We start from the raw sequence: 26,351 nt of genomic DNA on the forward strand, positions 1-26,351 counted from the left end.
GAAGGGATTGTCATTATATTGAGAAGTGGTAGTTTAACCTTAAACCACATGCATTTCCAAACAAGCCTGGAAAAAAAATTGTTGTAGAGGGATTTATTGTTTTAACGAGTATCGTTGTAGTGGGGGTTTCACTGTACACAGAAATGTTCCCCCCCCCATACATATATGTGGCCTCCAGAGATGTTTCACAAAAAATGAGTCGTGCACAAAAATTAAATTCCACAAATAGTTTTATTCATAAAAGCTGTACACAGAAATTATTTTAGAAAAGTATATAATACAGACCAGAGGCGTTTTGAATTTCATTATGATTTGTTAGGGAGGAAAAAAGAATAATAACTTAGTTAACCTCATTAAAAAAAAAAGGAGATAGAACCTTTTGGCACAAAAAATTCATTAAACAGCAACAATTTGTTTTTATTTCTCTCTAAATATTTAGTATAAATAGCGATGTGTTTCCACACATTTATAAAAATCTAGCAAAGCTGCACCAAATTGTAAATGCATTAGTAATGTATGCTGAAAATGAACTAAGTGGGAGATCAAACTTTATACACATGATTCGGTATATTTTTATGTGTGTGTGTGCAATCATCACCAATTCAATACATATATAGAAATATGGCACACTCAAAAAAACTGCACACACTATATATATATATTAAATTTCCAAATGGCTCAATAAAATACGCCTTCAAAATCTCATTCAATATCAACTTGCAAATGACTAGCTTTCTAAAAGAACAAGATGTAGAAAATAAGATTTTGATGACATTTTATTAGTCATGTATTTAAAACTATATAACATATTTCAAAACACTCAATTTAAATATATCTCTAGGTTCATAATTTACCTAAACATTTGAATAAATTTATTGATTAGTATGATGCTGTGAATATATATTTCCCCAGCAGAAATCTGCCTTTAAATGAGAGGCATAAGCTTCCTTTAATACTTCCCGAATTGGTTGATCAGAACTTGAGATTTCAGAATTATTTTTATTATGCCTAGATAAATACAATTATTTATCTAGGCATGAAATTGTTACATTATCACTGATGCCCTTTCATATAAAATATTAAACAAGTTTCAAAAGCATATTTCAGTTCACATATTAAACCTTAATTGAAGAATTTAAAACTTACTCTGCAAGTTCAATTCATGATTCTTGTATCTTTAAATTTGAAACATACTCTCTATACCTCCACATTTTCTTTCTTTTAATTTTCTAACTTTAAATTTCTTCAAAACAGAACTTAATCAAAAATGGAACATGTCTCCATATCATGAAAAAGAGTAAATAAATTATACTTAGTACAATTATTAGTAGTAGAGCTAGTAGGAACAATCTGTACCAGCGTTTCTCACCCCATGGCCCAGAGGTGGTCCGCAGGCAGACTTTATAATTCCATTTTAAGTGAATGAAAAATTATTCAATTGGTAATTTATATTATTAATATCCAAATGGGTTCAAATTAATATCTTAAAATTGTACCTTTATACTTATGTTCACCATACTTCATCCAGGAAAATGCGGGAAATCGCAATCTTAAATATGAAACTGATTATAGCCAAATAATGTTGCCATCATCAACCATTTTCAATACACTGCTGGATGAAGGAAGCCAAAACTATGTATTTTAGCTTTAATATTTTTCTCATATTTCATTGAGAAAAATAATGGGAACTTGGAATTTAAATAAGATAAAATACGGGACATCGCCAGTTATCATCAGAAACATTGCCACAATTCTGCAAAATTCCTAATTGTAGTTAAAATCACTGAAAAACATTGATCCCGACAAATACATAAGATAAATATTTGTATTTATAGCCATATAATTATGATAAATATAAAAACGCTGTTTATTCACTATTTCAGTAAACATTAAAAATTCCAATAAGCATCGTTGAAAGAACCGGACAAATGTATAAAACAATTCGGAAGAACTGAAAATACTGGAATGTCCCATAATATAGGACACAAGTGGTCCGCTGAATTGTTTCAGATATTTTACTGGTCCTTGGGCTTATAAAGGTTGAGAAACGCTGCAATTACTGTTTCGGCCAAATTCTATTTGAGCATACCCAAGTATTATATAGTGGATCCAGTTTATAACGGTCCCATTTAGAATGTTTCCCACTTAGCACCACTTATTTTCATGGTCCCAACTCTTACTTATACTCACCGAGATTTCCTGTTTAAAACATTTTCCCGCTTATGTTTTTTTGTAACTGTTTTCGAAAAATGTTATAACTGGAGATCCACTATATTCTCACCCCTCCCCTGAGGAATAACAACATTTTTGCATAATGAAAATTCTATATCTGAGTATACACTACTTATCTTGCAACTTATGCTCATCAGGGGAAACTTGTTTCGCTTTTCCTCATGCTTGTTTGGTATACATATACTATTTCAGTTGCCAGTCAGTTTTTGGCGCAAAGGAATCCAGAAAATCAAGTATTTGCAAATACCTATGACTCGAATTGCTTGATACAAATCGTAGATATACGCAGGCTCAGATTCCTGATACAAATGATTTATTAGCCATGCGTTGTTTGTCTCATGACTTACTATCCCGTCGAGTGCAAGCCTGAGCACAAATAGTAATTAACCACTTTAATCCTTTATGGTCTTAGAGCAAATTAACTTGATTGGTAATTCAAATATACATGCACACTGCAACTCCTAAAGTACCACCAAGAACATTTATAATGAAGAACTTCAAAAAATTCAGTTTCATGAATAATGATATATTTGCTGTGTGTATTAAAATACAGTAATACTCTTATATAACTCATTAAAAAAGATTTTATCCTTATAGGTAGAATATATTAACAATATAAAAAGTGTATCGGGACCAGAGAGCAATATCATTTTTAGGCGATTATTGTTATAGAGGGTATTAGTTATATATATAGGATTTTCATCGTATGTATATCAGTCTAGTATTCACAGAGAATTAATACATCACTATGACTCATCCACTGCCTATTTGATACCAGCTGCCCTGCATACTCAATTTCAATGTTCCCTGTGTGCAAGTTAAAAATATGCTTCAGCACAAGCAAAATCACTAGATACATCGCTGTTGAATATTGCTTTGCACAGAAAATGTGTCAACGCAAAAAGGGGGGAATTAAAGGAGACGTTACTCAACACTGTTATAGAAAAAATAATAATTTAAATATGGATATTAATTTCCTAAAATTAAAATTCCTTAAAACTTTAATCACATTTGGAGAAAAATGTAAATTACAATTGGAATTAATATTTATCTTATATAGTATATATATAAGGACTATGGTCCATCAGTATTTTTCCCCCATAAAGCAAAGTTCTTTAAAAAATAATAGCACACTCAAAAGAAATTTATAAACTTTTTTCTGTTCATGGTATATATAAAACTTGAGAAAATTTTGAGCATTTGATTCCATTCTTCAAATTGGCTTGCCTCAGTAGCAGCATGAATTTGACAAATATTTTGAAATTTTTTTGTTCAGAAAATGTCATTAATGTTTACACAGTATACACCTGCTTATTGGTGGGATATCATAACATGTGGAAAAAAATGTTTATATAGTTATCAGGATTTTAGTTTATATATTATCAATTTTTTCCCCCACAAGTTATCAATATCAACCTGCAAGACTATGTAGGAAGCCAGAATGTGTATATCCTTCTCCCTTGTTTACCTTTCTGTAATCAGTTCATAATATAATCTGGTTGTAGAGCACCATAATCCATGTATATGTAGAGCTGCTTTTGCAATTGTGGAGGCAAATAAAAGATAAAATAATCCAGCCTTTCTTTCAGTTCTTGGTCAGTTTTTTCAGTTGACCAGATTCACAGTTACTCGGTCAACAGACTTCTCAAGGGGTTTATAAAGTGTACCTCACATTAAAAAATAAATAAATATATATATTGTGATTTGTAATACACATTACACAGTTCCAATCTAACTCCTCAAACTGGCTTGATACTGAAAAAAAACCAGGATTTTAGCTTGAAAGTGAAAATATCCCGTTTTCGAACAATGTTAAAAAATATTCCTTGATTATACATTTTGCAAACCAGTTATGTGGGGGAAAAAGAAGAGCTGTCCTATACAGGAAGTATGGTCATTTTATTTGCTTTTGGGTTTCTTTCAAATATAGTTATGAATCGGTTATTGTTATCAGAAACTCTGAGTCCAGATGTGATCACATTATAACAGCCTGCTTTGTATATGTTTACTTTTGTTTCCGTTACTCTTTCTCTACTTTACTTAATTTTGATGTAAATAAAATTTAAGAACTTTAAATTTCTCCAATAATTCAAATTTTCTTTTGAACCCAAATAATGCATCTTATAGTATTGACAGTGGATTTATGGTGCAGAATATGAATGTCAGTGCAATGCAAAGGACTGAATAAAAAAAATTATAAACAATATAAATTTCAATAACATCTATGTTTGCTTACTCACTATTCAAAAAAAAAAATTCAAACTGATTGCATTTAACACAGTAAAATAAATCTTTTTGCTATACCATAAACTTTAGAAGAGTTGATCCATTTTGCCCAAGAATATTGAGAAGACACCAACGAATAAGGCAAATACACAAAAAATAATAATAACTTTGGTTTCATGCCCCCTGAAGATGCTATACCGCAGAATAGACAATGGGACATTTATTACATTCCATGCGGTGATTGCTCTCTTGGTTATATAGGACAGACAAGGAGACCCATAAAAGCAAGATTAAATGAACACGCTCGCTGTGTTAAGAATCAGGAATGTGAAAAATCGACCATCGCCGCTCACTGTTGGCAAGAAGGCCATAAATTCAAATTTCAAGAAGCGAGAGTTTTTCACGAAGTCCACAGTTGATCTAGATTTCTACGAAGGCACATATATTCGGGCCTTTAAAAATATATTAGTGAACGATAATAAATCTACACCCCCCCCCCCCCCCGATCGCAACAACATGGCTTAAATTCATTTCGAGCAGGAATTACAAGAAAATTTGAATGGACCAATTGGATAGCACTATTCCGCAAATGTCCAATCAGGACACTGTATTAGTATCTCCCGCAGGCTCACAGCTTCATTCTAACCACGACGTTTGAAGTGAACAGACGTACTTCTTCCGCTGAGCAACCGAGCGTGAAGATTTGGTATTCAACCCAAGTGGGAAACTCGGTCAGCGAGACTAGTGGTTAAATTTTTCCTCTGAAGATGGCACCCATTGGTGTTGAAATGCATTAGGACTTTTATTATAATTTTTGGTGTATTTGCCTTATTCGTTGGTGTCTTCTCAATACCATAAACTTTACACTACAAAAATTATTTGAAAAATGCAAAACAAGTTTCTAAATTTATAACTGAATTATGCTTTTAACAGTCATGGTATCTATAGCTGTCATATCCACACAAATAGTTAATTAAGACTTACAGTTGAACAAAATATTATATTCACTTTAAAATCTTGACATACTGTATTTTGTAGTATATCCACTATGTGATGCTTACATTAAAAAAAAAATAGGCTTGCAATGCTTATACTGACGTGACACCTATGTTAAAATTCTGTGTCCCAAAAAACAATCTCCAAGGAATTAATTATGAAGTGATGGAATAACTTTCACTAATCATGTAATTGATTTCTTTAAAAAAATCAATTCTGAACATCTAGCTAACAATCGCAGACAAAATATTTTTTTTGTAAAATACAAGAAAATAATATTTACATGAAAGTAAAATTCTATCTCAGAAAGGTCATCTTACTTTAAGCTCACAAATATATTTTGAGTTTTTTCATGCTGCAGTGCTTATTCCAAGAAATATATATGGCACATGTTAAAATTTTCCAAGACAAAGAAAAATAAAATTACTACATGAATACTGATAGCAAAAAGCAAGATAGTGAAAGATAGTAAAAATGAAAATGTTACAAGGACATTATTACATGTGCATCCCAAAAGCCTTACACATTTCAACCCCCCCCCCCTGAAATAAAGATTTTTGCCCCAAGAATCAGGCTCTGGAATATCATGACTAAGTTTTTCCACCATCTACATACACATACATATCTATATTCTACAACACATGTTAAAATAATACCCCACCAGGTTGTAAAATGTGAATATTTCTGAATACTGTGTTCAGGTGTGTTTGCTAGAAATTTTAAAAGCCTTCTCTTGCATGCAGTAAAATGTGTCTCCTCACATTTTTACATAAAACTTTTATATAATTATGAATGAATAAAGCTTTAAAACATTTTCAGATATGGTTTATAATGCTGGTAAAATAAACTGAAGCTTCATATGCTTTGTTTATTCCAAAAGGAATGATGCAATTCGGAATCAGAATACTGATTTTGCTTATGAGCTGGACATTCTAAAAAAAATTAATGTGAAACTGTCAAACACAAACACATTGTTCACCGTGACACTAACTTATAATCTCGCATGTTATCTACACATTACATTATATACATCATAAATTAATGTATTCTTGATTACATTACATGACAACACAAACAGAAATTTCTTTACATATTTACATGATGGCACTAAATACATATGTAGCATGAATCATGATATCAAGAAGCAATGGAACACAACATGGAATATTCTATTCACAAATATTGCATGAGATGACCACTTATATTGTTCCTTATTTTTAACATGTTTTCTCTTCACACACACAATGCCTCTACAGAAATAGAAATCATTTAAGTGTGATGTACCAATAGGCAGAAACTCGACTATATCTTCACCACATGAAATTTTACTTACCAATAATAAACACTGGTAAAATTTCAATGAAAAGTGCACATTATTTACTGTAGAATGGTTTGTAATAAGCAATATGTTGGAAGATATGCATCCCTTGTAACAAGTTTTTGTAAGCAGTTTCTATATAGCAGTTTCTATTTTTTTAAATCCGTGTTGGAAAGACAATTTAAATAACAAAGAATGATTATAAACACATATCTAATTGATAAAAAAAACTTCTATGTGTTATTAGCTATTAAAAAATCTACTGCAGGAACTAGATTCATTGTTAGTGGTTCATTATTATTTTTGTTAATATTTTAGAAATTTTATTAATGACATTACTAAATCTTGAAAGTTGGCAGATTGCTTGCGTCAGTTACATCCAACTTTTGGGAAGGATCCAAATTGCACAACTGATGGAAACCTGGGTGCATCTGGTTGTTCAGATTGCTTGCGAAAATATGTAATACATAGTTCATCAACTATATCACAAGTAAACGGAATACCTAAGAAAATATTTCTTGAAAAATTCATCTAATGCTATATTTTACATATCTCGAATGAGAATCAAACTATATATATATATATATATATATATATATATTTACATCACCAGAAATTTACAGTAAATGATATCTAGATGAAAATGACTATGATTTCTTCTCCATTGCTATATTACATGCTTTAGTTCGAACAGATGACTGAATGTTTACACCATTATTGTTCACACATTTCACTGGCACAGAAAGTATTTGGACTTCTTCACTTGCTATTGAGAAGCTGCCACTGTCATTTGGAACATCTGTAAACAGAGAAAAAAAAATCGAAGTTTTAGAAAAAAAAATTAAAAAATTATAATAACAGCCATACATAACCTGCCAACTTTTGAAAATGAAAATTAGGGAGATTTTCGCGCGGACCCATATTTTATACTAAAACCACTCCCTCATAAATACGAAAGGGAGTTTTCCAAATAAAACAGGGATTTTCCACACATAAAAGTTAAGGCGTAAGGAATAAAATCCCTACTGAAAAACTAAAGTCAAATTAAAATAGGTATTTTACACACATGGAAGTTAAACCCTTGGGAATAAAATCCCTATTCAAAAAACAAGTGAAATTGGAAGCCAAAACTTCAAAATGGTGATCTAAAATAAATAAATAAATATTGTGTTCAATCAGAAACACTGAACAAACATTCTGCGCGCATGACTCCAAAATCATCAGAAGATGAAGGGGGGAAAAGCGTCAACATAGTTCGTACTCTTCCAACGAAAAAAAATTCAAGGACTATTCAAGCACTTTTCAAGGTAAAACTTAAAAATTCAATGACTTTTTTTACAAACGCATATTTTTCACATGAATAGGCGCATATTTAATTTTGATTAAAACTTTCAGAGATTACATTTCTACCTACTTTATTTTACATTATGTATAAAGGAGGCCACATACACATATATATCATACAAAACACATGACACATTGAATAACACAGTTCGTGCCTTCAATCAATAAAGAAATTCTTTCTTTTATTGATTCTAAAATTATTTCATTAATTCTGGAATTATTGCTTTATCAATTTTGGAATTATCTCTTTTATCAATGCTGAAGTTGTCTTTCATTAATTTTGGAATTCTCTCTCATTAATTTTGGAATTATCTCTCATTAATTTTGGAATTCTCTCTCATTAATTTTGGAATTCTCTCATTAATTTTGGAATCATATCATCAATACTGAAATTATTTCTTTCATTTATTGTTTTAAACAACTATGGATTCCATTAGAAAATAAGAATATTCCATTAGAAAAGATGCGCAGACATTCAACACGTCACGTGATCTTCCAAGGAATGTAGGCCACTGACGTCATACTGTAACGTTACCAATTGACCCCCCCCCCCCCCCCCGTGTGGAAATCGTCTTTATTCTAGTCATTGTTTTACCTTTGTCTCCGGGATTGACCGGTAGGATCGTGTGTCCGCCAATTTGTTATGTTTGGTTGCCAGATTCAATATTATAATGTTTACAATATTTCCTTTTCTCATGAAATTATGTAAATCAGATACAAGCTAATACCGCACCTTCAATGTTGTGATTGGTTCTTCAGTGAGGCATTGTGGGAATGCTGCTATATAAAAGCCAGCTAGAGATGTGCTGATTTACGACTTCCTTGCTTACGACCGACTCAACGATTTAATCAGTAAGGCGTCACGCCCTGTCATGGTGTGAGCCAGATCGTCTCATAAATACAATGAAGTTACAATAGTAGAAGTGTGCCTTGGCACTTATCCCGTCTCATCGCACGTAAGGTTTCAACGTCGTCGTGATCCAGTGATCGGTTAGTGGCCAGGCCGGCTACCCGTGGACCTTCATCTCCAGTTCCATGTGCAGTGGCTGAGCTTTCACCTCAACGTGTGTGTTTACACCAAAACCGTCTGAAGCTGGTGCCGACGAGTCTTTGGCTGTGGGGCAGACATCTGGGAGTATCTACCGGACGATGTGATAACACGTGAAAACCTGGACGCGGCGGTGAGATCGATTCATATTACTGTTTCATTGTGACAATGAGAGAAAAGCCTAACTGTGATAATTGTGATGAAACGTTAATTAATAGTTTAACATATAGAAAAGCCTAATTGTGATAACGTTGATTAATGGTTTAACAATATAATTGAATAAATGTTATAGTTCTATCTAAACTTTGTCTATTTCATTGTTGTCATCCACTCAATGGTTACTGGGGGGAAAAATATTAATGAACCGGGAGGTAACGACAACAATACGTTACAATACCAGCACCGGTACTACAGGGTAAGACGACATCAACGTGTATTAAGGAGTTCTACTACAGGGCGCGGGGGGGGGGGCAACTGCCCCGGGTGGCAATTTTTAGGTGAACACCGTTATAAAATTATCGAATTCCGAATTGGTGGGAGCGGCAAGACAATACAAAAATCCTTAGTTATGGCCCTGCGTCATACTTCCTCCAGTAATATAAGCTCAATGGATTTCAGCGCCGATTCACCAACCAATCTTGATAGAAGGGATTTTTCAGCCACAAGTAATTAGAAGTACATACACTTGCTACTCATTTTTTGTTTTCTTTCTTTAAAGAACCTTGTACAAGCGCTTCACATTACTCCGAAATAAATATTTTCTTGACAGCATGGGTGGAGATACGGGGGGGGGGGGGGGCCTAGCGTGAAAGGTGAAGTTGACTGATCTAATGTATATATGCATATATGAATTGACGTCATCATCATCGTGCCCCCCTCCCAGACTTCCAAGTCAATCTCCACCTATGATAGACAGTAATCAGAGGAAGCTTCGCTCACTTACGGACCGAAAGGCTGAAATTATTTCGGCAAAAATTAGGAAACTTTTTTTTCTAAGATATTGATTTCTCAAGTCCTCCAGAAAAAATAACTAGTACAAAAGTGTAATGACTTCCAACGACTCCAAATACGTCTACATACGATTGCAGGATACATGCTACCATAAAGCCGGGTTTTCCAACAACGATCGGAAGTTCATTTTGAACACTAGCTTTTATTCCATAAAAGTTACAAGGAAAAAAACAAGATAATTTACGATCATAAAAAAAATAAATAAAACGGCCGACAAATAACAACCGGCAATCTCAAGGGAAAAAAAAACAATCCCGACATACACGCGGAAAAAACCCAGCCTACAGCAGTGATGGTAACTTGTGGGAAATTTCCCATATTTGTGGGAAAAATTGTCCAAAATTTGTCAAAGTGGGAAATTTCTTAGCATTTGTGGGAAATTTTGAGAGTTCATCAAACAAAATAATTTTTTGAAAAAAAATAAAGAAATTAATGCGGTGCAATACTTTTCTATTGTAAAATACATGATTAAATATTCTCTCCGCTAGATGGTAGCACATTTTTCATAATGCGTGGGAAAAATTTAGTCAAAAGGGAAATTTTTGAGGGAAATTTCGCTGGAAGAGGTTACCATCATTGGCCTACAGTATAAAGCCGAGCTCCCGTGAGGGTGAGAGCACGCCGCCCGCGATTTACATATTGTGTCGGGCCCAGCGGTTCCACGTGCACAGAGAATAAAAAAGGAAAAAACATTCCAACATAGGTTTTTGGCACCCCATGAACCGAACTGGATCATTTCGCGTCGACAGAAACGTGTTACGTAATCACACTACGCGTTTGTGTATTTCTACCGTGGCGCATCAGCTACTCTGTCATTTGCATACTCCGGCTTGAAGGGAAGCATAGAGCTCGATGAAGGGAAGATCGGTAAAACGAGTGGCGCACAACGCATTTGTCTCCTCCAGAAGCAGTCGGCCAATCACACCCGACGTAAAACACTGCAGTGAGGCTTGTTGCGCTCTCTAGGAAAACAGTCGAACTTGTATTATTGGTGAGTGGATGGCGTGTCACACTGGGCGATTTTAGAATAATGGGGAAAAACTTGCTTTAAATCCAATTATCCAGGGTTATTGGCTGCTAACTCTCATCGATTTTCAAGGCCTTGAAAATTAACTTTTTTTTTTTCAAGGTTTTCAAGGACCGTACGAACAATAGTCAATTTTTGAAGAACACTGACTTTTTGTGAGACTTGCTTGATGGGTTTTTTTTTTCATTTCACATGTGATGATGGCAGTCTTTCCATGACCGATTAACACAACTTGTACAAAAAGGAAAAGCCTGCCCTTTTCTGGGACGTTTGACGAAAGGAAATTCATCGGAATAAGTATCTTTAAAATTGATTAAATATGTTTTTGCTTATCAGAGGGTTTGTAAAACTTCTTTAAAAAGGGAATTTCCCCATTTACGACGTTTGATGTCATTTCGAAAGGAGACGGGACTAACGAGAAAGACAGCTAGTTAGCCCCGGTAAGGAGAAAAAAAAAAAGAGGCTTCGTGCCCCACAAGAAATTCCTTATGGATTGTTTTCATAAGCAGGGATTTTTTTAAAATGAGGTAGAGAATTTTAGGGACAATTAGGGATTTTTTTGTAATTTTTGTAAAAATTCGGGAGATTTAAGAATTTTTCGGGAGGTCGAGGGATGAAGCTAAAATTTGGGAGACTTGACAGCTATGAAATAGGGATTTTTCACACATAAAAGTTAAAGCATAGGGAACAAAATCCCTATGCAAAAAGTACAAGTGAAATGGGAGGCCATAACTTCAATGGTGATCTAAAAAAAAATATTGTGTTCAATCAGAAATGATGCGAACAAATATTCTGCTCGAATGACCCCAAAATCATCAGAAGATGAAGGAAAAAAAACATCAATTTTTGAAGAACACAGACTTTTTGTGACAGTTGCTTGATGTTTTTTTGATTTCACATGGATGATGATGTCAGTCTTTCCACCATGTGACCAATGTTTATGCCCGTAACACAACTTGTACAAAAAAAAAGTCAGCCCTTTTCTGGAATGTTTGATAAAGGAAATTCATCGGTGAATAAGTATCTTTAAAATTGATTAAATATGTTTTTGCTTATCAGTATTCATGTTTTGTTATCACACGTACGTAACAAAAGAGGGAATTTTGACCACATGCGTGTCACTATAATCTTCAATTATTATCCAGGACTATTGGCTGCTAAGTTATTTCCCTGCATGATAAGACAAACAACTTTCCTTGTTACCATCAGAAGGTTTGTAGAACTTCCTTAAAAAGGAATTTCCTACTATTTCCCCATTTACAACATGTGATGTCATTTCGAAAGGGGGGAAAAAAACAGAGGCAAAAGGCCTTTTGATCCACAAGAAATTCCTTAGGGATTGTTTTCAGAAGCGGGGGTTATTTTTAAATGAAGTAGTGAATTTTTAGGCACAATTATGGATGTTTTGTGATTTTCATAAAAATTCGGGAGATTTAAGAACTTTTCAAGAGGTCAAAAAATGAAGCTAAAATTTGAGTGATCTGAGAAAATTTGGGAGACTTGGCAGCTATGGCCATATGTAAAATTGAATTACAGTTACTAGAAAAATATCTTATTTAGAATGGTTGCACATTTGCATTTTTCACTAGACTGGGTGCTCTTGAAAGGTACTTGAATTAATAATTAGACCAGCAATTCGCAACCTATTGATTACAATCAACCAAGAGATTGCATGCTTTTTTTTTTCAGTCAATCGTGAGACTATTTTCTTTTTTTTTCTTCTTTTTTTTTGATTCCCCCAAATAAAAATTATTAAAATGAATATTGCGTAAATCATTTGCAGTTGGATTCAAAAAAATACTGAACTCAAATGGTGAATCACATCAGAGACCAAACATTAAGTATTTTTTAATATAGTTTTGGCAAAAATAAATAGGAGCATGAAAATTGAGAGCTCATATAATGCATCTGAGTCTATCTTTGCAAAGTGACAAAATCATTTTTTCATCATTGCATTTTATTATTTGTTTGAACTTTCAAAATTTTCCTTGAACCCTAAAATTCGCCCCTACCTATTTTTTGGATTTTTTACATGCCTGCGTTAAGCATGTGATAAAAAAAAAATACATGCTCGAGTGGAATTTACATGTCCCGGCATGTCAGGTAATATAAAAGGTTGTTTTGTTAATGGACCGACAAACTTAGACAGTTGTTAGCAGGCATAAAGAGGAACAAAAGTGCAATGGAACATGGTGTTGCAAACCATGTTGAGAGGGTGGAAATCGCCAAGAACGCATGCAGGCTCTGTGTCCAGAGGAGACGAAAGGTGGATGTCAGTTGATTGCTGAATGCATTTGTGGGTTAGCTTACCATATCTGATGTAATTAGTGCATGAAGCACATGCAATGGGGTAGGATCACGTGTTGCAGATGACATAAATTAGCATTATTGCAGTAGTAAGCATGTGTAGCAGTTAGATTATCTGTTTCAAATGAGTATCGTGATGGCTGACTACACGAATGAGGAATACACTGATATGCATCTGATTTACGGTCGAGCAAATGGCAATGGCCGCTTAGTACAGCGGATGTACCAACAGCAATATCCGATGAGGTGTTGTCCACACCATACTACCTTTGCCGGATCTCAATCCGTGAGACTTTTTCCTATGGGGTCACCTTAAATCACTCATTTATGCGACGCCTGTGGACACACCAGAGGATCTTATAGCGTGGATTGTCGTTGCTGCGCCAGACATCAAAAGCATACCTGGTATCTTCGAGTGCGTCCAGGAATTGTTTTCACGTTGTTGTACACTGTGCAATCCATATTGGGATAATTTAATAAATTAATTGAACCAGGAATGCAACAGCTAGATTAAATGAATCATTGCAATGGGTTTTTCACGATTTTCATCCTCTCAACATGGTTTGCGACACCACGTTCCATTGCAATTTTTGTTCCTCTTGATGTCTACTAACAACCCGCTGAGTCTGTCGGTCCATTAACAGAACACCCTGTATTTGTCCAGCCCTAGTGTGAAGCAAAAAAATTTTTTTCTCAAAAGATTAGACATTATTTTGATTAGGTGAGAAACACAGGTGTATTTACCATTTGGTAGCCTTTGAAGTCTTGGTGATTCAGAACTCCAGTTACTAACGGAGGCTTCAGTTACACTTCTGGGAAAAGTTGAAAAACCTGAATCCCTTTCGATTTCATCACTATCTACATGTTTAACTATAACATCACAAGGTGGCTCACTACATCCTCTATGGTGGGATGGTCCATCACAACAGTTAACTTGGTCTGCAGAAAGTGATCTTTGCACAAGTATACACGGCCACTTAGTTTCTTGACAAGAGAATATACACCTTTCGATACCAGAGTTCTGCTGTCTAAATTCAGCAATAGATTTTCTGTGACTTTTCCATGGATTACGACTAGTCCTGTAAGGATGTAATAGTGGAACTTGCTCTTTTGATACTGAGCTGCTACTAGATGCATATGGTTCCTTCGTGTTTCTGCAGTTTTCAACTCCATCGTGCAACACCAGTAAACTGTTAATGTGGTGTGCTAGAAGAAAAAAAAATTAAGATTCTTTATTTCTGCACAATAAAATAAAATTTAGGCCATTGGCCTAGCTAATTGTCAGCAAAAGAAGCTTATTTTTCATATATTATCACATTTTTAATAATTATAGAAAAAAAATTACAAATCAGACTGATTTATCCCTTATTGCCCCCTCATGTATAAAACAAGTGCAGTGAAAATTTACTTCATAAGGTGTTCATAAACTGTTAAGAGACAATTGGAGACCCATCAAGATTAACAATATTCACAAAGGCAAGTATTGTTGCAATCAACATTCCTCCCCGTCAAATTTCACATGCACTCAAACCATGAAACTACAAGAGGGTGCATCATCTTTCATTTGCAAATGTCCAAGGGTAGTTGTTGCATATTTCACATCACTTTGAGCATCTCCTTTGAATCATTTGCTGATCTGCACAGGATTGTGCAACTTGAGACTTCAGAATATCCATTTTTTCCACTGTTGAAGTTTTGATACTTATGACTAGAGATGGTTTCTTTGTAAATATTGTTTGTTTTCATGGGTACTATCAACTTTCCAATTTTTTCTAAGGAGTTTCTTTGGTATTCTTGGTAATTGATATTTCTTACCTTATGCCTAATACTTTTGTTTTAATAGATAAGATAGTTTGTAATATAATATATTGATACTTTTTTTGGGGCATATCTCAAAGTTTTTTTCTCTCTCGTAGTTGTTGGGTATTATATGTTTATTAATATTTTCATTAAATTTTTTCTTGTAATTATTATTTTATATAATATTGCAATTATCACTTATACAAAGTTTAATATTAAAGTCTAATATTTATGTCTCACTTATAAAGTGATAAAGATAATTCAACACATATATAAAACATGAATTCTCGTTTCCAGATGTGAATGTGTTGTTAATGTGTTAAATTGTTGATTCGCTTACTTTTGACTTTCGGGCGCGGTAACACAAGCCAATAGGATACATGCCTGAAGTACCAGAGGATCTTTAGCGGTATTGCAAGTTCGATATCCGATTCGTCCTTGTCAGAAACTTTCCTAATGCAGGAATACGTCAGAAACGGCAACATGACCACAGAAAAAGATTGCTACCGCAGGGAGTCCCACATCAAGTGATTAGGGCACCAACCTCTCAGTGAGTATAAAAAAAAACTGCCATTTCAGAATTCACAATAAATTGTAGGTTCCGATCTAATTAGCCATCGTGTGCAGAAAATCACCATGGTGTGACAAAAATAATCTTTTTGCTTTGATCTTTTATCATTATTGTCAGTATGCTTCGATCTCGATTTGTAGGGGTTGCGATAAAGATTTCCTTGGTCTGGGTGGGTGATAGTAGCTGACAGTTTTAAGTGTGAGGGCTGTATAGAAAGAGCTAGGGTGGAGTTTAAGGTTGAAGCCTTATGAGAGAGAGTTAAGAGTTTTGGAGAGCCCGAGCATAACGAAGCCACCTGTCTACGAAGAAGTAATCACGAACAACAACAATGCCGGAAATTGTATTTCTCAAAAATTCCTGAAATGTGTCTTGTTTCATTTTCATGAAATATTGAGAATAAAGCAGTGCCCCCCACCCGAAACTGCCCCCAGGATCATTTTACCTACTATGCTAATTTTCTAGTAAATTTACAGTGTGAAAATTTGAAATCAGAAGCTACAGGCTAAAGTTTCATCCTCTTCCTTTTCGTGGAGGTTTAACATGTATATTAAGTGACTATTAGTTAATGATGAGGGTGTCATGAGACAACCGAGAAACATAACTGGTTGTTCAAGAACATACATACTTTGTTGCGACAGAGATACACAGGTTCGACCAATCCCAATTTTATTTCCTTTGAAAGTATTCACCTCTGAATTACAGGATATAAAAACTTGAATATTTATTCTCTAATATGTAGAGAAAGATGAGCCAAGGATTCAAGATTTAAATTGTCTTTTCTTCTCATGTGAGGAAAGATGAGTACAACAGAGGTATTGCTGTACTCTAATTTACCTGAGTCTCAGGTTATTGGCAAAATCTGGGTCCTTCTTGTGCGAAAGTGCAACTTATTGGAAATAAACTCTTGGAAAAAAATTAAAGTGTGACCCCCCCCCCCCCCCCCCCCATCGATCACTGGTATCCTTGTAAATCAAACCAATAACTCCTTTCGAAAAACATGTTCAATCCAAAGATTCATTGACAGAAAAGATCAATTTACCAGCTTATAACTAAGTTCTTTTTCATTGTCTACTCTAGTAGAGAAAGCTTGCAAAAAAACCATTAACACTGAGAATTTAACATGGGATTTAACACATGTAATAAATCTAAAACAAATACAATTAAGGTAGGCACACATTTATATATATTTACTAATAAATCAATCTATAAATTCCTTTCTGATTATCAATCTATAAATTCCATTTCGGAAAACATTAGCTCTTTCAATAGCATCTTCTTATTAAATTTAAAGCTGATGATTCTGACACTTATCGTCCGATTCCCTATTCATATAAATCCCTGTGAAGCGATTTTCTGGTGGAATGATCGTTTCCCCTACCTTATGGTCCACAACCTGTTACATCAACACAATATGCAAGAGTAAAATACTTCATTTGCACTTCAAAATAGTAAAACTACTTTTCAAGGCTGTGTGATAATGATACACAGTAGAGAGAGGGAAAAAACCTGGAACTTGAAACTAGGAAAGAACACATCCCGTAGGACACATGAACCAAATTTTGGTTCTTTTTCAAAATTTCTGGGTATTTCCCATACTATAGTGTGTCAGCGTCAACTCTGGTGCGAAAAAAGAGAAGGTTGAATTAAATTGTATAAATTATTTTGAAAAATCACACTTGTAATAATAATTTTATGTAGTAATTTACATAATCAGTTTAAAGATTTTTATGCAAAATTATCTCTACCAGTTTTAGATGAACATGCATCAAGGAGGAGCCCATGATCATCATCTTCAATGAGTAGATCATCATTGCTTGGTTGAGAGCTGTCACCAGTTCCACTATCTTTTGAATGACCTATAGTAGAGACATCAGTCTATGAAGATATAATAGCATGGAAAATTTCCAGAAAAATATCTAGCATTTTTTTCATCAGGGATTATTATTTTTTGCTACATTATATTTCTAAACTCCTCCACAGCATCTAAGAGATATCACACCCAATTTGATGTTTTGTATTTTGGCAATGCAGAGATATCTCTCACCTATATTTTACCTCTCATTTCGACAATGACGAGCCCAGACATTTTGCAAAATTGCTTCTCTGAGGAACATGTTTTCCAACTATACCTGCCCCTCTTCAACCTGTCAGAAGCACTGCCAATGGGCAGAACTAGCTTTAGTTCACATTTTAATAACTGAAGAAGTGTTTGAAATTACATTTTTGTCTACCCTTTGGGAAAAAAGAAATATGCCCACAGTATGAATAATATAAAAAAAGTATTTCTTTTTCCTGTGTTTATTGTTCTTGGAACTGGAGAAAAAACATTATCACTTGCACAAGCTAAGAAAGTCTTTTGAAAAAAAAATTTGTCATTTTTCACATCAGTGAAATTCATGAAACTGTGGAAAGAGTTAATTAATTGTCAAGAAAAATGCATAAAATTTAAGAATACCACCAAACGCTTACCAGAATGGGTATCCAGAAAAATATTTGTAATAGATTGTTTCAAATCCTTTTGGCATGTAGACCCTCTATATGGATTACTGAATGGAGCAATGTCCGATGTAGGAACAGCAGTACCACCAGGTGCACCAAAATCATCCCTAGTTTTCCTTGTATGATGTATAACAATCACCCATACAATGGATGTGCCAACAACACACACAACTACAGCAATCACAATAATCCCAGTCATATTATTTTCTTCGATGCTGCCACTTCCACCTTGAGTAGCTAGAAACAATCAGATTTCAAAACAATCAATTTTCAGATGGAAACTTAAATTGTTAGTGAAAATAAACTCACAAAGAAAACCATTAAAGATGGGAATGGAATGAAAGAATAAAATCAACGCTCAGTTTTCCAAACCTTTATGAACTGATGTTTTTATGAACTAATTCTCTCACTCAATATACAGGGTGGTTAAAAATAAAGACACTACTCAGGCGTATGTAGCGCCCATTCTGGTGGAGATATTTTGATGAAACTTGGTATATAGAATACTATATAGACCATGTGGAAAAGGAAGATTCAATTAAAAAAAATAGTTTGATTTTTGACCACCAAGTGAAAAATTGGCACAATTTTATCAGTTATCTCCCCCTTGTCTAAATAACATATATACCAAGTTTCAATGAAATACATCCACCACAATGGGCACTACACATTCTGACTACTCTGACCACCCTGTATATGCCATTTTTTTAACATCTTTAACAAATAAAATACTGTTTCTAAATTGGTTTTTCTTTGCCTTAACTGCCAATCAGTGTGCAAATTATTCATTCTTTTTTTGCCAATCTGTTAAATTGTTCAACTATTTTCACTGAGTGTGAAAAAGTTTAACACTGTGGCCTATAAGTATAATAATTTAATAACAGAAATTTTATTTTGAAAATATTCACAAACCTGGTAAAACTGTCAAGTGACTGCTACCTCTTTCTGTTCCAACACTGTTAGTCATTTCACACGAATACAGTCCACTATCTGATGGTTTCACTTCAACGATAATTAAAAGTTGGTTTCCAGCAGTGAAAAAATGTCTTTCTGTAGCAATAAGAGGCCCACCATCTTTTGTCCAAGTTAAATTTGGTGCAGGGCTACCAGCTGCTCTGCATTCGAGAACAGCAGTTTCACCAGCTCTAGTTTCTTTATCTTCCATTCTTTTTACAAATGATGGAGTCTCTGTAAAAATTATTGCAATAAAGAGCTCACATTTTAGAAATTATCATAAAAAAGGTAGTTAGAAGCATTGCTAGCAAGTTACAAAATTTGATAAACAATTGATAAAGTGAGAAAAACTAGTAACATGGCAAAATGTTGAGATATTTACTGTAAGATTTCCTTCACTTTTATTCCTTCTCTGTGGTTCAGTTGTGGCAGTGAGAGAAAGTAGTAGGGTCCTCACGTTGGGTTCATGTGTGATCATGTTAGTTTGTTTTACATTATATAATTATTTGGTTGTTGTTTAAAAGAAAGTTTCGAGTTGTTTTGAAAGTTTACCTCATGTTTGCTGTTTAGTTTGTCTTTGTATCATCGCAAGTTGAGTACTGAGTGAGATGCCAATGCTTACAAGCGTACAAAAGCTAAATAAGAATAATTACAAGACTTGGAAGCTGCAAATTGAAGTGGTACTCATCAAAAATGATTATTGGGAATTGGAAAGGAAACAAAGCCTCCTGAAGGTTAATGGAGGCTGATACCGATAAGCTCAAGAAATGGATCCAGGCCGACCAAAAAGCCAGAGTGGACATAATTTTATCCATGAGCCAGAGTGAACTAAGCCACATGAAACACTGTCACAGTTAATGATGTCTGGAAGAAACTCAAGGAAATATGAGTCCTAGGAGCTAGTGAAAAAGGCAACTCAGTTGAAACAATTCCTGTTCCGAAAGATGAAAAAAACAAGGTATGTCTGATCATCTGAATTATTTTTTTCGATATTATCAACAAGCTCTGTGAAATGGACATTCCCATAGTTGACAACATACTTTCGGCTTCTGTTGTATAAGTATCCCTAAAAGTTTTGAAACTACAATTTCATGTTTGAAAATTGGTCATCCTAAATTATCAACCAACAAACTATCTTAAAACAATTACCTAAAACAGTAAGCGTGGCATTAGCTGTAATGATCCCTGCCAGATTTTGTGCAGTGCAACTGTACACGCCAGTGTCAGCTGTTTGTACATCAACAATAAAAAAGATGTCATCTGTAGGAAGCATAACATGCATCCGTCGTTCACGGGCTGCTGGAAAATCATCAATACCACCATCTTTGCGCCATGCAACATCAGGAACTGGTTGACCATTAGCCCCACATTCTAGCCTAACAGTGCTGCCTGCTTTAATGGAAATATCTACAGGTGTTTTCGTAAATACTGGAAATACTAAAAATAAAGGCAAAAAAAATTATTTAAAATCCACACAGATAATTAGAAATCAGCTTAAAATGAATGAAGTTAATCATAATAGTTATAACTAGCAATACTACATACCATGCACAGTTATACCAGCTTTGCCAGAGTATGCTGCACCAAATTTATTGGATATTACACACTGATAATGGCCTTCATCATCATCTTGAATGTTTTGAATAAAGAGTACAGTAGTATGGAGGGTACCATTTCCCTCTTTTGCATTAACGTTCTTGGACCAAAGCCTCATCCCCCGCAATAACTGAAACAGTTAAAAATGGATTTATTAAGTTTTTATATAAAATATACATAACAGGGTTCATACTAACTTTCATGAATAAATTTTAACAACTTTTCCCGATCAAATTTTTAAACAAAACCTCCAGGTAGTAATTTTTACATACAAGTTTGAACCATCAAAAGGAATGTAGCTAATGTAAATTGATTTTAATTAATTCTCAATTCCATACACACATTTTTCAATCAAATCTATATATATATATATATATATATATATTTATTTATTTTTCCTATTTTTTTCGCCACTTTCTATAATATAATACATATATATAATATTTTTATTTAAAAAAATTATATATTTTTTTGTGGTTTAATTTTTCACATAAATACAAGACGAAACAAAAAATCAGCCAAGGGGTCTAGAGACCCATACTAGATGATACATTGCAAATTTATAATGAATAATAAGGAACACAGTTACTTATTAGTAAACAACATCAACAAACTAAAACGGAAAAACAAAATATTAGAAAAACACATACACACACACACAAAATGGGGAGGGGGTTTCAAAAAAAAAAAATCAAATGTCAAAACAAAACTTTCACAAAATTTTTAGTATTTTTGACAACAGCAAGGAGTGCAATTTTATGAAATACACATTGCATGATTATCAGATAAGTATATGCAAATAAAAATCAATGTAATGTTACAATGCGTAAGATAAAATAGATTCATAATTTAACTGATTGAGGAGCATAGGCAAATCAAAAGAAACTCGATGTCACTCATTGAAAAAACATATTGCTTCATGTGTCTTTTGAAAGGTAATAAGTTACTAATGTTAAGGATATCAGGTGGTAAAGAGTTGCAAAATTTCGGGATAGGGAAGTAAAATGCTTCTTCAGAAGAGTTTTGTGGATAAGTGGTACAGAGTATATATTGTTCAATCTATTTGAGAAACGGGAACTGTTCAGAGGTAATTTTTCCAATTTTTCAATTCCTTCTAATTTTTTCGCCTTTTCATAATATCTAATTTATAATTTCGAGTTATGTGTATAAAGCAGCCTTTTTTAGCACTAACTCTGACTTTTGAAGTTTTTCATTGAAATCTAGTTTTTGTCAGTTGCTCTTTTAATGCTTACTATATATTTATTTATTTATTTAATGGCTCAACATGAGCATTCACTAAAAGTTTTATCTTTTCCTTCTTAAAAAATTAAGCATATAAGTGCTTTCTTTTTCCTATAAAAAAAATCTTTATGAGCCAAAAAATTAATAAGCTGAGGTATCAAAGTACATATGTATGCAGGGTGCTTAGATAACGGCATGCACAATATTTTACTGGCAGACCGTTGATCCCTAGAGGCATACTTTGATTGGAAGTATGCCAATTAGAGGTATACAAAACACACACAGTTTTGTATTAATTTCAAGAATACACATGAAATTACAACACAAAATATAACTTGTCTTCTGATCCCAAAATAAAATTTTAAAAAAGAAATTTGCAACAATTTAAATCCTTTGAAAATCAGTGTTTAACATAAAAGGAAAACATACTTTTCCATCTTTTCGCCATTCAAATTTGGTGTCAAAATCACCAATACTGCGAGCTTGGCATTCTAGGGTAACATTTTCTCCTTTTAGAGTGATTTTTGTGAATGGTTCCTTCACTATCACTGGCTTGGGAGATCCTTCTGAAAATGAAATACACTCAGAATTGTCACAATTCAAATTTATATTTCAACAAGTAACTGTCACTATGCAGGGATGCAAATACCCCTCATCTATTTTGGAGCAGCAAACTTCAATTTTTGAAGCAGAAATTTTGAAAATGGAGCAGGACAAAAAACAAACTATATCTGCAATATTAGGAGTAATTTCTCTGTGAAATGCCAAAAATCTGTTAATGGAACAGATAATTCTAAATAAATTTCCTTCACAAATTAAAGTCCACTTAAATTTTTTCTGAAATATGTCACTGCTAAAGCATGCATTACTGAAATGACAAACAAAAATTATTAGACTTTTTTCAAATTATACACCGTGACTACTGAAAGCCTTGGCAGCAAGAATTTCAGCTGTGCTTGATTGTTACAATACTTTTTATATGTAATACAAATTCCTTTCAGAAGTCCAGCATCTCACAATGACAATTTTTTTTTTAATTTTTCATACCCTTGAGCATAAGATTTTATGTGCCTTGTTCCATTAACGCATTGGATAAACAGATTTTTCACTGTTCAAGCAATATAGTTCAATATTTCATTAACAGACTTTTGTTAACAATGAACTTTCTTTCACTGTCTGTGTTAAGAGCCTTCACCAAACCTGGCAAAGTTTTGAACTTTCGGCTGCTTCCAAGGTTACAAAGTATATTGTCTGCCCAATATCTATTATCTGAACTGATGTCACTTGTGAACTTGACTTTGCATTGACCCATTCATCAGACATAGTTCATAATTCTGTTTTGATACAATGTTAAGCAACACCCCAGCAATAGTTTTAATTGCAGATAGAGAACAATTCTTAGTACGACAGGGAGTGCAAGTAATGAGAAGAGAGGTGCAAACATTTCATTCTCTCCAACAACATGCTTTAGAAAGGTAGGACATTTATATATAATAGATATTTCACAGAAGTTATGTAAAATGAGCATGCTCAGAGTACAAACTTCCTTTGACTATTATCAAGAGCAGACACACCCCCCCCCCATCTCCACTAATGCAGGAGTGGCCCACGGACCGTTAGACCACATTGGGCGCCACTCTAGGAGGGGGTGCCAAATCGTAGTTGAAAGAGCAAAAAAAGCTTTGTCAACCAAGAAAAGCCTGGTTGTTGTACCAATAACAGCACAGAACTTTGTACTTCAAAGTAGTGGAACTACTTTCCAAGATCATGAGATAGCGTGATTATGGTCTATGGTGAGAAAGGAAAAAAAATTTGTATAGAGGTTTTCTCCGTGGTTTTTCACCATGTTAAAAGGTATGAGACCCCTTCATTATTTAATACTCTGTTAGAAATTAAAGTTTACTCACCTGCAGCACAAATAAAATCTTCTTCAGGAACTAAAAACACTGAAAGATCTTCGAGTCTTGGTGGATATCCACACTTAGCCATAATAGAAAAAGGGAAGTCTTTGGCCATCCACGCTATATTGCAGTCACAAATAAGGCTGCTTGTGTTTATTAAGCTGCATGTTGGAAAAAAAAGTTGGAATGAGTTAATACAGTAAAAATGAAATTGTTTTTAATTTTTTTTTTTTTTGAATGAAGTAAAATTTCCTCCCATCCATTTTGTAAACTACTTACAGACTCTGAAGTTGGGGCATGTCATCAAAAGCATCTTTTTCTATGGTTGTTACTCTGTTGTTAGTCAAATTAAGAATTTGTAGTCGAGACAGATCGGTGAAAGCTCTTCTCACGACAGCTCTGATTTTGTTATTCGCAAGCCCCAAATACTTTAGATGATTCAAGCCAGAAAATACAGTGTTTGTATCTTCTATCGTCCATGACACCTCATTATTCTGCAATTCCCTACAGACAGACAAAAAAATTATGATAAAATTCCCTCTCTCACATTTTCACTTTGTTTATTGATTTGGAACTATAGTAAAAAACACTTACAAGTACTGCAAAGCTGACAAACTATGAAATGAACCCTCTTCAATGTACGTAATCATGTTGTCACTCAAGATAAGACGTTTTAATGAGTACAGTTTATCAAATGTCTTCCTTGCAATGAACTGCAACTTGTTATCGGTCATATCAAGTTCAATAAGTCTTTTCCCAGAATCAAAAGCATCATCTTCAATAACCGAAATATTATTGTGATTCAAGTACCTGCAGGAAGACAATTGCATATATTTTGAAAGATGGCAGGCAACATTGAAAAGTGGAGCATTGTCCAGCCCCAAAATTTTAACTCCTAAATTTAAACAGTAAGCCTATCATTAGCTAATAAACATCTTTAACACAGGCGATGGGACTCCTAAATGCCAGCTTTATTTAGAGTCTAGATGATTGAAGACAGTGCCATGTTAATGCATGGGCACGGCCCAGAGACCTCAAGAGAAGAGGGGACTAACAAAAATTGGTTGAAATTTTATAGAATTTACCTGGTAGGGCCACAAAAAAACCACTCGGTCCAGAGGACCATGATGCTCTTAAGATGGCCCATATTGAAGATAATATACGGGCTCTCAATAGATGCAACATACTAGCAAAGAAACTTCAACACAATTAACCAACATCAGAGTTGAAAAAAAATTAATACCTTTCTAAACTGTATATTAGTGCCCCCCTCCCCAGGCACTCATAGACTCACTCAAAAAAAATTTTTTTTTTTTAATCAATTAAGACAATGTTCCATTATTCCCCCTCCCCCCAAGGCAGGTTCTACATTGCTCCTGAGCAGAATATAATTACATGTCAGTCTTTCCATGCAGAATAGAGAAATCACGTCTACATACTGTTCATAAAACGTGTTTCTTTTCGTGGATGATATCAGTGATTGATAATCTTAAATATATGAATTCTTAAAAGCTTGATATTTAGCTTTTCAAGTTTTATATTTTCTTTCTGAAGACATATTTAAATGGGGTAAACAATTTAAAAACTTCAAAATACAAAGCTGTCGATGAAAAAACTTGTGTTTACCACACGGCCGTTAATGGAATACAATAACGATTATACAGGAATTTCGGCAACCAAGGTCATGCCCCTGATAAATGATTTTTGATAAACGCTACGTAAACAAAGTAACGTCTTTGCCAGTCGCTTAAATGCAGTCACCAAGACTTTTTTTTGGCTGCTTGGTGGAAATGATCACAGCTGTCCTCTATGGGTGTTTTCCCTAATGAGGACGGCAGTCATTGACATCACGACAACGTGGAAACTCATGTAAAATCTCATTTTCTGCCAAAATCCGGAAAAATTTTAACAAATCCGAAGAGCAGGAGGAAGGATGAAAAATCTGGAGTCTCCCGCCTAAATCCGGAGAGTTGGTAGGTCTGTATAGATAAAAATTTGAAAATTACATCCTTTCAATATACTTACAAACGCTGCAATGAATTCAAGCCATACAGCCACCCTTTTGTTATTTTTCTCAGCCCGTTTTGTTCCAAGTGCCTGTACATTAGAAAACAGGTAATATATATGATTGGGAATTCAAAACAATATACGGGTGATACATACAAATCACCTATTTATCTCAACATACGAACAATAATTGAATACATGTCAGGTCATCCCAAAAGCTCCGAGCATTTCTGACATTCAAGATTCTCAAAATTTTAGGGATGACCCAATAA

General features: G+C 34.1%; 1 protein-coding gene across 1 annotated transcript in view; it reads right to left on the minus strand.

Annotated features, from left to right (window-relative positions):
• Window positions 1-220: 220 nt before the first annotated feature.
• LOC149065612 (uncharacterized) overlaps window positions 221-26,351 on the minus strand; it is an 83,175-nt gene continuing 57,044 nt past the window's right edge. The window contains exons 6-17 of the mRNA XM_089253965.1: window positions 26,098-26,169; window positions 24,667-24,882; window positions 24,352-24,576; window positions 24,079-24,233; window positions 22,601-22,737; window positions 20,879-21,059; window positions 20,483-20,770; window positions 19,292-19,567; window positions 18,350-18,616; window positions 17,626-17,736; window positions 14,254-14,715; window positions 221-7,571 (exon numbers count right to left, since the gene is read on the minus strand). Coding sequence (XP_089110091.1) covers window positions 7,420-7,571; window positions 14,254-14,715; window positions 17,626-17,736; window positions 18,350-18,616; window positions 19,292-19,567; window positions 20,483-20,770; window positions 20,879-21,059; window positions 22,601-22,737; window positions 24,079-24,233; window positions 24,352-24,576; window positions 24,667-24,882; window positions 26,098-26,169 — 2,542 coding nt within the window. The 3' untranslated portion in view covers window positions 221-7,419. The remainder of the gene's footprint in view (window positions 7,572-14,253; window positions 14,716-17,625; window positions 17,737-18,349; window positions 18,617-19,291; window positions 19,568-20,482; window positions 20,771-20,878; window positions 21,060-22,600; window positions 22,738-24,078; window positions 24,234-24,351; window positions 24,577-24,666; window positions 24,883-26,097; window positions 26,170-26,351) is intronic.

Source organism: Pholcus phalangioides, unplaced genomic scaffold (assembly GCF_987345545.1).
Source record: "Pholcus phalangioides strain wild (caught in Gottingen) unplaced genomic scaffold, Ppha-v1.0 ptg000039l_1, whole genome shotgun sequence".
NCBI classification, from domain to species: Eukaryota; Metazoa; Arthropoda; class Arachnida; order Araneae; family Pholcidae; genus Pholcus; species Pholcus phalangioides.